This window comes from Polistes dominula, unplaced genomic scaffold, assembly GCF_049000335.1.
Source record: "Polistes dominula isolate Pdom_NZ unplaced genomic scaffold, Pdom_raw_medaka contig_11, whole genome shotgun sequence".
Lineage (NCBI taxonomy): Eukaryota > Metazoa > Arthropoda > Insecta > Hymenoptera > Vespidae > Polistes > Polistes dominula.
Window position 1 is genome coordinate 181,424 of NW_028301154.1, and position 15,635 is coordinate 197,058.

At 30.1% G+C, this 15,635-nt stretch overlaps 1 protein-coding gene and 1 long non-coding RNA gene across 3 annotated transcripts; one reads left to right on the plus strand and one right to left on the minus strand.

The window, feature by feature from the left end:
• The first annotated feature begins 382 nt into the window (after positions 1-382).
• Alk (Anaplastic lymphoma kinase) lies at positions 383-13,402 on the plus strand. Its single transcript, XM_089178693.1, is given in 28 exon segments — positions 383-611; positions 1,026-1,486; positions 2,397-2,697; positions 2,771-3,174; positions 3,606-3,798; positions 3,884-4,011; positions 4,100-4,231; positions 4,334-4,489; positions 4,738-4,865; positions 4,934-5,100; positions 5,165-5,259; positions 5,471-5,569; positions 5,656-5,842; positions 6,070-6,217; positions 6,379-6,525; positions 6,604-6,766; positions 6,891-7,070; positions 7,183-7,428; positions 7,570-7,671; positions 7,749-7,944; positions 8,039-8,318; positions 8,414-8,706; positions 8,982-9,207; positions 9,322-9,438; positions 9,522-9,800; positions 9,931-10,027; positions 10,030-10,379; positions 10,689-13,402. Coding segments are annotated over 25 exon segments (4,509 nt in total). The 5' UTR covers positions 383-611; positions 1,026-1,486; positions 2,397-2,697; positions 2,771-2,822; the 3' UTR covers positions 10,737-13,402.
• On the minus strand, positions 12,170-15,304 carry LOC107072018 (uncharacterized). 2 transcript variants are annotated; one of them, XR_001476534.2, is made up of 3 exons: positions 15,058-15,304; positions 14,796-14,953; positions 12,170-14,316 (listed from the first exon to the last, which is right to left on the minus strand). It is a non-coding gene; the product is annotated as an uncharacterized LOC107072018 (long non-coding RNA). The 2 variants fall into 2 exon arrangements; XR_016178658.1 differs by having other exon boundaries at positions 14,796-15,304.
• Positions 15,305-15,635: the final 331 nt, after the last annotated feature.

Sequence of the window (15,635 nt, forward strand, 5' to 3'; positions counted from 1 at the left end):
ATAATTAACGAGATTAATAATAATAATAATAATACATTTGTTGTGTACAATTAATTAATTAATTAACCGTATGTAAAATAATCTTCGTTTTATTTTATTTGAATATTCGATAATATCAGAATTTCTTTTTTTGTTTCTTTCGAACCTTTTTTGGATTGTTTGAAAAATGATTACTTTTATCCTCGTGACAAAAAAAAATTAAATAAAAAATAAAAAAGTGTATATTAATTTACGAAGAAAGGATCGCGAATAAATGATTTTCGTTTAAAAAAAGAAATATTACGAAATGATATCTCAAGAAGAAGAATAGAAGATCTGTTGAGATGGTTATTCGTCGTCGCCATTAAATTCCAGTGAACGGGGGGGGGTGTATTATTTTATTGGGGAAATTTGTTTTTCTTTCATAATTATTTATCTAAAATAATAATGATTTAAAAATGGATAAATCGTATTTATGAAATATCGTGAAAAAATTATAATACCACGTTATAAGGTCAAATACGGTTTTAATATAAGAAAATATGGCGGAGAGGTACGCAGAGGGTGTTTATTGATCGGGATGAAAATTTCATGGTGAAATAACTATTATAGCCGGGGGATCGTCGTCCCGGGTGGGTAACATTCGAACTTGAGATTGGATCAGTAAGCATCGAGAGGCAGGAAATATCCATCACCTTCTTTTCATTAAAACTCTTGTCACCTCTAGTGTTTGACCTTTGTAAGAAAAATAATCGACTAAATACTCTTTTCAATCATTTCTAAATCATTTCTAAATCATTTCTATTGAATTTCATCTCAAATCGCAACCCTCTCCACTCATCCTTCGTTCCCCAACTTCTTTCGTACAAATTGGTATTATTTATTTTGATGAAAAATCATTTTTTCCATGATAAATTAATCGATTGATCATTTTCTTTTTTTTTTTTTTTATTTAAAAAGTAATCCTTGACAAATAAATAAGAAAATATTTGTCTAGCTTAAGTGTCCTTTTTTATTTCATTTTTTTGTTTGACGTTTTATCATAGATAAAATCACATAATTTGAAGATTAAAGAAAAGTATGAAATAATAATAAAGTTACGTCAATCACGGATGACAATCAACGAAGGGAGGGTGGGGATCCCTTTAAAAGTGATGAAATACACCGGTCACGGTTGACCACTGGTAACAGTCAATAAGGGATGAGATAGCAGTCAAGAGAGAAAGAGAGAGAGAGAAAGAGAGAGAGAGAGAGAAAAATCACCGGATGTGATTAGATGTCGTGATTCAATCTCATGTTAGCTGATTGTGTCGTCATTACGTTTGACTATTTTATTTCAACACCTTTTGTGTCTGTGTATGTGCGTATGTGATTTCAACTATTATCATCGTGCTATATTATTTATTACTGTATTTATGAACGTCTGTGATTGATGAACAACAAGAACAACAAAACAACAATAAAAAAAAAATCAAATAACACGAGATGAATTTTCATTGTGTCAAAGGTAAATGCATATATAAAAATATAAATCTCTTTTTCTTATTTAATACGAATTATTATACGTACGATTGGTAACGATCAATATTAATTAATTAAATATAATTTCATTTCAACGATCGTTATCCTATTTTTTTTTTTATTGAATTGGGGAAAAAGTTAATTAACAAATCGAAAAAAAAAACAAAAAGGAGAAAAATAATAAGGGCAATATACGAAGAACGGTGGCTGCCGTTTAACCTTTGAACCGAGAGTTGCTTAGCCAGAACCAGCCAAACGATCGATGAAAATGGACCGAAAATATTCCCTTCTCCTTCCTACCCATAATATCATTTTCTTCAAATAATGTTATCATTGATCAACTTATTTTTCTTCAATTCAAGAACGACTTTTGGTTTTTAAAGAGAAAAACAGAAAGAACATTTTGTTGATTATAAAATCAAATTGATAAATTATTTAACAGAAATGTTTCAAGTTAATGGTGTGATATCTTAGTGATGGTGCCGGAGATGAATCCATGATTGGCGGAAATGGCATAACTGATTGGCCGATATTTCATAATTTCCGGTACGGCAATCGGTGTGGGTGGTATCCTCTCCTATTACCGAGACAGGCACCAAGATCAGTCCGGATGTATCTACTTAAATCCGCAAAAAAAAAAAAAAATGATATGAAACGTGTTTAAACCCCATTGATAATTTTGACGAATACAAATGTTTTTGTCTAGGTTGTTTAACATCAAACAAATTCAATTCTATTTTACAATATTCCAAAGAAAAAATGATCGATTTGAAAATAAAACCGTAGAAAAAATAAAATAAACAAAAAACTGATCACGATTAGTTATGCTTTTCTAATTTTACACACACACACACATATACACATGAATTGTTTTGTTTTTTTTTCTAAAATTTTAGGTAAACGCAAGACGTATCAAAATTTAATAACAATAATAATAAGCAAACGTAGTACACGTGATGCGTCAAAATATTGAACAATTCCGAATGACTGTGACACGTACGAATAATAATAATAACAATAATAATAATAATAATAATAATAATAAGAAGAAGAATAATAACAACAGATTGTTGGAAGTATCAAGGGAATATAATCGTCGTGTTATATTGAAAGAAAGATTAAAGTTACGTTTGTGGCATCATGGCCACGTGCGTTTTAATAAAATTTTGACGAGACACCAAGGTGTAATCCTCAAAGGTAAAAATTAATGTTATAATTATACAATAATGTGATACTAAATGACAAATAAATATGAGAATAAATTTGGTAGGATACGTTAATGGTCTAGAGGATAATAATTCACTGGACGAAGTAAAAGAGTAATGATCAGAGCAAAGCGGTTTGATTTGATAACCGCGACTGTTAATCCGGTGATTCCAGTCACCTGGAGTCGACAATCAAATCAAAGACAAGACAAATGTAACAAATATTCATTGCTGAAAGTCTTGTTAATATTGTGTTGCATAACCGGTGCTTATTGCGATCAATACGAGTCGAAAAAGAGATTTCCACGTGGCATGAAGGATCTACAAGTAGTCATAAACAATGATAAACCTTTATATGGTCGTTGTGATTTCGAAACTATCTGTCATTGGTATTGGATGAACAATACTCAGGCGTTAATAACCAATAAAGGCCTTTTAGGAGTGTTAGTAAATGCATCTAGAACGAAAGGTAAATAAATTATTGTTCATTGTTTTTTTCTTTTTTTTTTTTTTCAAATTCATTGAAAACTTGATACGATTTTAACCACTCGACATACAAATAAAATGTGCGGCGTTTTATTTTCTAATTTACATTGTTTTATAAAATTCAATAATGTTGATAATTCATTAAGTAATACTATAAAATTATAATTAAATCACATTTTGTAACGTGTGAAGTTTCATAAAGCAGAAACAGCGGAAAATAGTTTTTGACGTTTTGGAGACGTCAAAGTCTACAATGGCACATGAAATAAATTGACGTCTGCGAGACGTAATTGTATGTCAAGTGGTTAATAATAAGATTCCTGCATTTATTTTTATTATTATTATTATTATTATTATTATTATTATTATTATTATTTGGGTAATCTCGAATAATAATTGATTATTTTATTGAAGGAAAATATTTAGAATTTACTGGCAGCGGCAAGGGTTCAGTATATTCCACTTACATACCACGAAGTGGATCACATTGTCATTTGACTGTGAAAATTTTACAAAAACAAATGAAAAATGGAGAAATTTATTTCATAATAAATACGAGAAATCAGACATATGTTGCTAGTAAACGTACTGGTAATAATAATGTCGAGTAAGTATAATATCGATAGGACAATTTATTGATATAAACAATAAATTATAATGAAAAATATGATGATTTGTATTCAACGTTATAGATGGGAGTTATTACATTTCAACATCGGTTCTATTCCGCAAGAATTTCGTCTAATTTTAGAATTTGCTTTACCAAATAATAAATCAATCGTAGGTATTGATGATATTCGTTTGGTCGATTGTTTTCCAGGTAATCAAATTAATTTCATTATTTTATTATAATTATTATATTAATTGACTAATTATTGATAATTTTTAATCAATAATAATAATAATAGATAATCCACTAGAAGTTATAAATTGCACGGACGACATGTTTCGTTGCAATAATGGTTCCTGTTTGAATAGAACAAGAATATGCGATTTGACGAAGGATTGTCCCGAAGGAGAAGACGAAAATCAAGAATGCGGTAATCTTAGAAAATTATTTTTAACAAAATGTTCAACAAACATGAGTACTCGAACAGGATGAAGAAATCGATCGTGTTAATAATCGAATAATTCATTTTCAGATAAAGTACCGCCATGTGCTAGATGCAATTTCGAAGATGGTTGGTGCGGTTGGAAAAATGTTCCAGGAAATGTATTCAATTGGACTCTTAATAATGGTCCAACGCCATCAGAAAAATCTGGACCAAATTATGATCATACTTATCGCAATATAACGGGTATAACACATTTTTCTTTCTTCTCATTTTAGATAGATCCATTCTCAAAAATACCAAAGCCTTTTTACCGTTGTTCCGGTCGTATGTTTGCTCTCAGTCAAGACATGCAAGAAACTGTGCTAATCTTAAATATATAAAAAACCAATACGACACCCATGTCCAAAAATTGAATACGTTAGAAAAGGGGTTGACGAAAATGTTTCTAAGAATATTTAATCATTTAATCATTTGATCTCATTTGAATTTAGGAACATACGTTTATGTGAATACCGCTAAAGGATATTATGGTTACGAAGGATTATTGGAAAGCCCGTTGTTTAATCCAACACCACCATATAGTAACGATCCAAATAGTTCTTATCATCATAGTTGTCAAGTAAGTATAATAGAATTCTTCTCATCGTTCTGTCATCATTTATTCTTGGATTTTATTTCAAATTACAGATACGATTTTTTTATCATCGTCACGGTGTACCTCGAGGTTCTTTAGGATTATTTTTGGTTCAAGTTAAACCACATAGAAATCATACGCAATTATTATGGTGGTCTTCTACCGATAAAAGCGACGATTGGTATAATCAAGCTATACCTCTTCCAGAAATTCGATTTAGGTATGTAATCAATTAAATAAATGATAATAGTAATAAGATTAATGTGTTAACATTTACGTTTTAGATATTATTTTGTATTTGAAATAAGAAAAGGATATGGTTCGAAAGGTGATATAGCTATAGATGATATTTCACTCAGTCCCGAATGTTTTGGTATAGGTAAGTTTTAAATCTAAACTTATTTCTAAACTATCACTGTGTAATAGCCGGAACATTGGCCATTGAAAGTTTTTTTAAAAATTAATTCTTGAAAAATATTAACGACGGGCCCCTGACGACGTTTCACTGCGACGTACACGTGCAACCATTAAAGTGTTAATAATATGAATAAACATCATTAAAAAATTGCAAACTTTTGTTTGATGTTCAGGTGTACCACCAGAAGTTGTTGGATCTTTTGATTATTATAATCCAATAATAGAATCTGAAATTATTCCTGAACCACACATTGACTTTGTTAATAAAACAGGTATAAGCAATTGAATGACATTTTTCTTCTTATATATTCTATCTGTATATTATTATTATTATTTTGATTATGTTTCTTTATTATAGTCATTCATATTACTACTTGTGGTGCTACTGGTAGAGTAGGTCCGACCGTAGAACAATGTATGGAAGAACATAATGGAACTGATGTCAAATTGGTCGAATTACCATCTAAATCCTATCAAGCGAATTTTCCTTTTGCCAATTTAACTGGAATTCAAAGTTGGATAGCACCAAGTGGTGGATATTATACGTAAGAATATTTGTTATTATTATTATTATTATTAATTGGCATTAGGAAGTGGAAAGTTCATTGCCGCAAATACCAAATATCCCGGGGCCATTGTTCCCGTCCTACCTAGTGGTCTTTTACCATTCGGTATACCGACCAATATTTTGTGTTTTAATTTAAAGAGTTAAATCTAAAAATGTATCGATGTAATCGACATTTGATTGAAATTGAAAATAATCTGTTAATAGTTTAATTGGAATGGGTGCACGTGGTGGACGTGGTGCCAGTGATATTGGCAATTCCTTTGGTGCGCTTGTTCGTGGTGTCGTTGAATTAGAAAAGGGTGAACAACTTTATTTTATGATTGGACAACCTGGTACTGACGCGTGTCCTAAGGTAAGAATATTTTTAACAAATCTTTCATTCCATCATAGATCAGGTAACTGGTATAGCCAACCTTTAGGTAGCAAAAATGCATATATTCTTCTTGTATATGAAATGGTTCGAAAATGGAAAGTGTGGTTGAATTTGAATGAAAATGATTAATGAATTTGTAGAATTTAGGATTGAGGGCAAAAAAGTGTAACACACGACACGATGGAATAACAGAATTGGGTGGTGTGCCGTCTGTAATGGAAAAAGTTAGAAAAATGGAGGTGAAAGATGGCGGAGGTGGCGGAGGTGGTGCTACTTATATATTTACCGTGAGCAAAATTGATTTATTAATTAAATGGAAGACAAATGAAAGCTGCAATTTAAATTGCATATAAATTGTTTTACAGGTAAAGAGCAATAATGATCACGAACCGTTGTTAATCGCTGCCGGTGGTGGTGGATTGGGATTACGTTTTGGACAAGATAATGATGATGGTATACAACATGGGAAAGGTCTTTCAGAAATTTCGAACAAACCTGATTCTGGATTAGCGATTACTGAAAACGCAGGTATCGTCAAAAAACCGAGCGGTTATTTTTTTTTTTTTTTTTTTTTTTTTTTTTTTACCGAGGGTACGTTGCTATCCTCACCCTCGAACCCTCGAACCCGAATATAATATCAATTGAAACATAGGTCCTGGGGGTGGTTGGAATAGTTCAAGCAGTGTATCACGAATAGCAGCTGGTGTTCCTTTGGTTCGGGGAGGATATGGTGGTGCTGGTTGTGGTTCAGGAAAAGAAGGTTACGGTAATGGTGGATTTGGTGGAGGTGGTGGGGGTTGTTTAACAGGTGGTGGGGGTGGTGGTTATATAGGTAAATACAATTTGTTAAAAAAATTTCTTTCATACACCCGTTTCTATCTAGAATTCTATCAAATGTTTATACTCACGTGGATAAGTGTGTTATGTGTTAATATTCATAACAGGAGGTAGTACAGGTTTAAAGGATTCCGGTAATGGCGAGGGTGGATATTCTTACGTTTCGCGTGAACTGCTTCACGTTTATTTTAAACCTGCTGCTAATGATGGACCAGGTGAAGTTTATATAATACCTGCCATTAGTAATTGCGGTTGTGATTTTCGTTGCGTTGCTCTCGATCAATATTTGAGCGAGATCAAATGTTTGTGTCCACTTGGTTGGATACTCGATAACGATTCCAGATCCTGTAACAGTAAGTTAGCAATGTTATTATTAATATCAGGGTGAATTTTGTAACTGGGACGGATTTATTACCCTCCTCCGTTCCAAGAATCACCCTGTATTACGTACATCAATATTTTCTTCGTTTATAATTATTCGTGTATATTTTCAGTGGCCAACGATTCAAATGTGTCTTATCAAAAGTTTATGATTTCGTTAATAGTTTCCAGTACTATTTTATTATTAGTTTTCACCGGAGTCGGTTGGATGCTTTGTAAGATATTAGACATTTTTTTGATTTCATAAATTGTAATAAAAAATTATATAAGCTTTTATTTGTTCATTTTGCAGATAATCGTTATCAGAATCGTAAAGCTCTTTTACGACGTCGTCAAGTGATGTTTGGAAACGGTACCGAATTGACAGCATTGGGAGCTGTCTCGGACTCTATGATGACAGAATTTAACCCTAATTACGAATTCGCTGGTAATTTATATAGTATTAAAGATTTATATCAGATACCACGTGAACATATCACTTTGGTTAAGTAAGTATTTGAATACTTATTATTTAAAATTTATTCGATTCAATGATAGTTTGAACATTAGTTCATATTGATTTTGTGATATCTCGGAAATCAGACCACTTGGACAAGGTGCTTTTGGTGAAGTATTTCAAGGAGTATACAGATACAGACGTAACGAGGAACACCCAGTAGCTGTTAAAACTTTACCATCATTGACAACGTCACAAGCTGAAGCTGATTTCATGATGGAAGCCCTTATCATGAGTAAATTTAGTCATCCCAATATAGTACATTTTATTGGAGTATCTTTCGACAGGCATCCAAGATATATCGTATTAGAATTATTAGCTGGTGGTGATTTGAAAAATTTTCTTCGAGAAGAAAGACCGAGACCGGTTGGTTAATAATCATTGATTTATTTGTTTGTTTGTTTGTTTGTTTGATAAAATCAAAATCATGAAAAAATAACAAATCAATCTGTCATTAACAGGATCGTCCAACCACTTTAAATATGTACGATTTGATAATGTGTGGTTATAATGTTGCCAATGGTTGCAAATACATGGAAGAAGCACGTTTCATACATCGCGATATTGCTGCACGTAATTGTCTTCTCACGAGCAAAGGATCTGGTCGTATTGTCAAAATTGCAGACTTTGGTATGGCTAGAGATATATACAGAAGTGATTATTATAGGAAAGGTGGTAAAGCAATGTTACCTATTAAATGGATGCCACCAGAAAGTTTCCTCGATGGTATATTTACAACGAAAACCGACGTATGGTTAGTTTTACTTTTTCTTAAATGAAAAACAAAACGAACAAAATAACATTTAACCCTTTTCGGACGTATTCAATTTCGATATGGGTATCGTAATGGTCGGAATTCATTTATATATGGTGACTGAGAGTGGACACGCATCCGAAAAGGGTTAAAAAAACGTTCATTACATTATACCCTTACTATTGAAAATGATTTTAGCATCGTAAAATGATCATTGATTACAAAATAATCTTTAACTAATTGTTTCCCCATTTACTGATTTTCATTATTTAAAGGGCTTTCGGTGTTCTTTTATGGGAAATCATGTCGTTTGGATATATGCCATATACCGGTTGTGCCAATCGTGAGGTAATGACAATGGTAACGTCAGGTGGTCGTTTGGAAAAACCAGCTGGTTGTCCTGATCCAATTTATGGAATAATGACACGTTGTTGGCACCCAATACCGGAAGATAGGCCTAGTTTTGCTACCATCACTGAAAGAATCGATTATTGTTTACAGGTAATTTAGATCTGCATTTCAATCTGAACATCAATTATTGTCCTAATTGATATAACATAACAAAATGAAGTATCATGTTATATATATATATTAAAAGAATCTTTTGTTTATTAGGATCCTGATGTGATAAATCATCCAACACCGAATTATGATATTTTACCAGCATGCGATCGTGAAATAACTATTATGAGACCGGATCCTGAAACGGAATGCATCAATGTACATTCTGACGTGAGTAATGTTTATTGTATAATCTAGGCGGGCGGTGTGGGGGGGAAAGAACTGTACAAAATCGTATCTACATTTATTTGCAGTCAGCGATAATGGATGGTTACATGCAACCAAGAGAAATGGATTTTCGTTCAGTTTCTTATCGCATTGAATCAGCTACAAATAACATGGCACATAATCATCAAATAAAATTCGATAGTGGAACTACGAAAGATAATATAACACGAACGAGAGATACTCAACAACAACAACAACAACAACCAGGACAAAGTAATTCATATAAAGATAATTCAAAGAATATTGATAACGAGGATAATTTTGGAAATGCGATTCTTGACAACGATCGCAATAAAAGAACCGAGGTAAATATAAATATGAAGGAAAATAAAATAATATAAATGCACTTGCCTACCAAATTTTCTTCTTAAGGGATTAGAGTTAATATATTTAGGGATAAATAAATATTACAAATAATATTTCATTTTGTTGAAGGATGAACGTAACGAAAGCTTTAGGATGAAAGACGAGACGAAAGAAAATTCAGAACCTTCGGATAATGGAAACGACGATCCAGCCGATGATCAGGAAGATTTTTTAGCGAAAACAGCGATGGAACTGATTTAGCTGCTGATAGAAAAAATGGTAATGAAAGTACTACAACGACTGATACTAATTCCGATTCGATGGCAGTTGTACCGGCTAATACGTCGACCGATACGACGAGTAATTCAACACCTAACACGCGTACCTGTTCTCCTAATCGGATCGTACTCAATGCTAACGTTAACAATGTCAATGGTATATTGAAGAAAAGTGCGTTAAAGGCTGCACTGAGTTTAGATCCAAGCGCTTTGTACCGTGGCACGATACATTACGAGAAGATACCATTTTCTGCACCACCAGAACGTTCCAGTACACCTGGAAGTATCGAATTAACCAAGGTAAACACAGATGATCCCTACATTTTGTCATTTTAAAATGTTCTCCAGATTTTTCTTTTAGTAACGCCAATTAACTTGAATCTTGTTAACCATTTTCTTAACATTCTACTTCAAAATGTATTAATGAAAAACAAACAAACAAACAAAAAATGATTTAAAGTTTATCATCACGGAGAAATAAGATTTGTTCCTTTAATCAGATGAAAATACCTTTTCCTATCTTCGATGTAATTTCTTCTCATCTTGACCATCTTGACCATCATTTTCTTTGTTTTTTTTTTTTTTCATTTATTTCTCATGTTCATATAGGATTCTCTTGGACACGAGTTACCTAGACAGGAGGAATGTTCTTGCTGAGAATTGTATGACGGGGGCTGACCGGATTCCCCCGCAAATGACCCTACAATGGCGGTAATTGCTAACAAAAATTGCAAACAATTGCAAAGATCAGCTACCATTTCCGCGATAACGTTTAAATTGACGCAATCATCGACCATACTTTGGACATCCGCTGACGAGATGTCTTCGCGATTTTATTCCCAGGAGACCCTACTATGAACAATCCTGCGACAACATTGTTCCAACATCTTTTATCTTTTTTACTTTTCTTATTTTTTTTTCCTCTCTTTTTTTTTTTTTTTTTAATTTCTTTCCCATGTTCCTAGACACATGGTGGACCTAAAATTCTTGATAGCAATGAGAAATCAGGGAAATATTACAATTAGAGAACATAATTGTATATAAATATAAAATTGGAATAATTGATTTCTTAATAAATTGTAATTCAAAATTAATCTGATACAGTGTGCATCATCTGTTGATTGGCGTTACAAATTTGATTACAGACTTTTACTAATCTATTCTTTTGTAATTTGTTTATTATTAGAACGTTAACTATCAAATAACATGTGTGTGATGACATACTATTGAAAAGTACAAACATACTTCTCTTTTGTGTAAGAATCATTTATTTCATTTATAATAATGAAATCTGTAACACCAATTAATTATGCACACGTATTAGATTGACATTTTTTATTGCAATTTATTAAGAAACAAACGAGATTTCGTTATTTATTGATTTACATTTTTTCTTCATTTTGAACTTGATTATTTCTCAGATCTCACTTGTATCAAAAATTTTGATCCCACTTTATATACGTAAATGTATATATATATATGTATTACATGTACAAATATGAAACTGTATAGTAACAAATTATTACAATGACGAATGCAAAAAGATTTATAAGTGATTACATTATGAAAAGTACAAGAAGAAAAAAGAAAAGAAAAGAAAAGAAAAGAAAAGAGAATATTGCAGATATAATATATTCGTGCGTTTTGTTTTTGGTTGCACATTCCAATAATTATTTATTTTTTTGTTTTAAGATAAAAAAAAACAAATTGATTTGTGAAACGAATCAAGTGACTCGTTCTGTACAATAATTATTACGTTAAAATACTAAATCACAACGACTGTGACAATGGGAACGATTTGTAATGTTTACAATGATGGTAATTTATTAAATGATAATTATAGAAATAAAATAGTAATTATCGTGCAATGTTTAATAACATTATTTGTAGTTGTAGCAGTAGTAATAGTAATAGTAATAGTAGTAGTAGTAGTTGTAGTAATATTAATTAATGGTAATGATCGAAATAGCAACGACAACATTGGCAAACAACAATTGTAGTAAGAAACAAAAAAACAAAATGTATTTAAAATGAATCAATTTGTCATCGAATCAAGTATGTGTGTGTGTGTGTGTGTGTGTGTGTGTGTGTGTGTGTGTGTGTGTATGTGCACCACTACCTTTCTCAAATACATAATACTATATACAATGATATTTCGATAATTCAACACAACCATCATAGAAAATACAAATAATGTGCCAGGGTATATATATAAAAAAAAAAAAACCACTAATTTAGCGAACAATTACAAAGACAAATATTCAATATTTTAAATATATTTGTCATTTGGGTAATAAACATGTATTAGGATAACGGTAATTGTAACTATAATCATGTGAGTAGGATCACAATGTCTATGGAAAGAATATTTAATAATGTTCTATTGAAGAATAAAAGGAATAACATGAATAATAATAATAATAATAATAATAATAATAATAATAATAAAAATAATAATAAGTGGTTAAAGAGGACGAAACAATCTACTAATAATATTAATAATATTAATATTAATTAATTGTAAGAATAATAAGAAAGAGGAATGAATATACGAATAATAGTAATAGATATTATTATAATGTAATAATAATAAGTTAAAAAAAAAGGATATTGAAATAAAAATGAAGATGATTCGTCCGTACTAGAACGAATTAACGCGATTCAGAGTTGGGTATTATTCGTGTGATTACATTTTTATTAATTTATTTGAATAAAATTGTATTCGTTATTAATATATTATTTGTATATACGTTTTGTTCATTGTACCTATTTAATCCACTAAATGAATATCCTTGTATAATAACGATATGAAAAATGAATAATTATTTTTAATTGTAAGAAAAAAAGCGATTCGCGAATGAAACATTTTTCATTGTGATAAATAAAATAAGAAAGATTTTTTTGTTTTGTTTTTTGTTTTTTTTTTTTTTGTATCGTTCGTAACAATTATACCCAACTCTGATTATATATTACTAATAAGTAAATTTATTTGAATGTCTAATCGAAATTGAAATTCGAAGCGTTCCTATCGGTGCACATCATTTTTGTTCATATAAAGATTAATGTAAATCTCAATTATGTAAATCAATCGACGTCATTTTTTTTTTTTTTCGTAAAAAAAAAGAATCACGTAAGAATGTGTCGAAAGTAAAGGAACCTTCGCAAAAAATATTAAAAGAAAAAGAAAAAGAAATTGAAAGACAAAGAGAGAAAGAAAGAAAGAAAGAGAGAGAGAGAGAGAGAGAGAGAGAGAGAAATAAGAGACAATATTATAACGAAACGTGAATTTTGCCGGTCTAATTAAAAAAAAAAAGAAAAAAAAATTCTATCTTAAAGAAGAAATCGCCATTATGTCCGCCATATTGAATACGCAAATCTACGTCACATATTTTTCGTATTTTCTTGAATTTTACTACGATGTAAAATTTCAAATATCGTTCGCAATAAACTATAATAACGGGGTTATTTAGTATATTATATATATTTGATGGTGAGAAAAAGAAGAGCACAAAAGCCCTTTTTTACTTTTCTTACAAGAAGGACAAGAACGACGATACAACGATGTAACTCGTGTAAGTGTGTTTAGCTTGTATGTACAACAACACCCTTTAAATATCGCACGCACCATCACCAATCCCTCATCGAAAATCACCCATGTTTTCTCATGTATGATAATAAAGAGACATGTTTATGGAAAAATCTTCAAAATTGATAATCAATCCACAAAATTCGTACTTTTTCATACGTTGATTTATTTTTATGCTATTAAGGAAACTTTTCATTTCTTCCTCTTCTTCTTTTTATTTTCTGTTTCTTCTGTAATACTTGTTAAATAATAATATGAAATAATTAAGAAGTAATTAATAACAGACCAAATCTCATTAATATCCCTGCAATCTTAAAAATTTGTGATTTTAATGATTCACTTTAAATTGGCCACCTATATAAGTTTTACAATTTTGATGATATGAAGAAATATTTGATGTACAAGTTGTTTGATTTTTTATTAGATGGTAGTATGTAGAATATGCAATGGTCATGGTAATTTTTTAAAATGGAATCATGCATTTTTAAATACCTACAAATGTAGTTCTCTTTTATTATACCTTTTCAAAAATTAAAACCTTTATATTGGCTTTCGTCTAATATCTTATCCATTATTTTTCGTATGCATCAACGGTCTCAGTAATTGAAGCAGAATTATTATGTACAGTTAATATCCATTTGTGAAAATAACCTGTAACAATTATTCAATAATTTCATTACTTTAAAGTTTAAATTACTAAATTACTTTGTGTGTGATATATAATAATAGTAATAATAATAATAATAATATATAGACCATATTGTACTTACAAATCCATTATTTGATTAAATATTATTTTTCATTATATAATTTTGATAATATTATTTCATTGATAGCAATATAATTAAATACCACATATAAATAAAAAAAATTAGTATAAATATAATAAATATCTTTAAAAAATACTACATCTATAAATATATATATATGTATATAAATCAAAAAATTAGTTAACACGTTGACTAACAACGTTGGTGGTCATCCTTGACCATCATCTGTTTCAATACTATTCATTTAATGGGATCACGTAAGTTATTCATAATCGACATTACTATATTATTTTATAATTTTTATATTAAAATCTGTACAATCAACGTGTTAAAATGAACAATAATATTCAAACAACTTACACAAAAGCAACAATCCTTTGATATCATTCACTTTTTGACTTTGATTAAAAATATTGCTTATACAATTGTATTTACTATACATAACCATACATATAGCAAATTTATCAAGTTCTCTTTTAATTGTTTTACCATGGCGATATTCTTTTGCTCTGCATCATCTGAAAAAGAAAAAAGAATATTAGAATATATAAAATAAAATATTCGATTACATTTCTTGTATATGTATATATATATATATTAAAAAGATACACTCTTACGGTACCCGTGAAAACTACTGTCACAACGTAGGGTGAGTTTAGTTGATTTTCTACATCGTCCATAACCTCAAAACGTCTTGGCATTATGCATCATACATTTGCGTAACTTGGTGCTTGAAAGATAAAACACGCATATAAAAATAACAATAATAATAATAACAATAATAAAAATAAACACAAGTTATTTTTTACAAAAATATTCATAAACTAGCATTTTAAATAATTTGACATTGTTGTGATTATTAATTAATAATAATGAAAATATTATTACGTTCGGGTATTGCGAGAGCTTTCGGAGTCAGAGTAAGTTTACATTGTTATATTTCATTTCTTTTTTGTCCTTCTACCACTCATTTCCTTAACAATTCATTTTTAATGTTCGTTCACTTTAATTCAATTGTTCTTTATTCTTTTTTTTTATTTCATTTTAATTTTCTATCATCTTGTAGTCAAAAAAATGTTACAGTCAATCAATGATGGAAAACAAAGATCATATTTTCTTTTTTGTCTCTATTAGAAATAATAGTATTTTTTTTATACTATTATTCTATAATATTGTTGTTATTGTCTTTATTTATACACC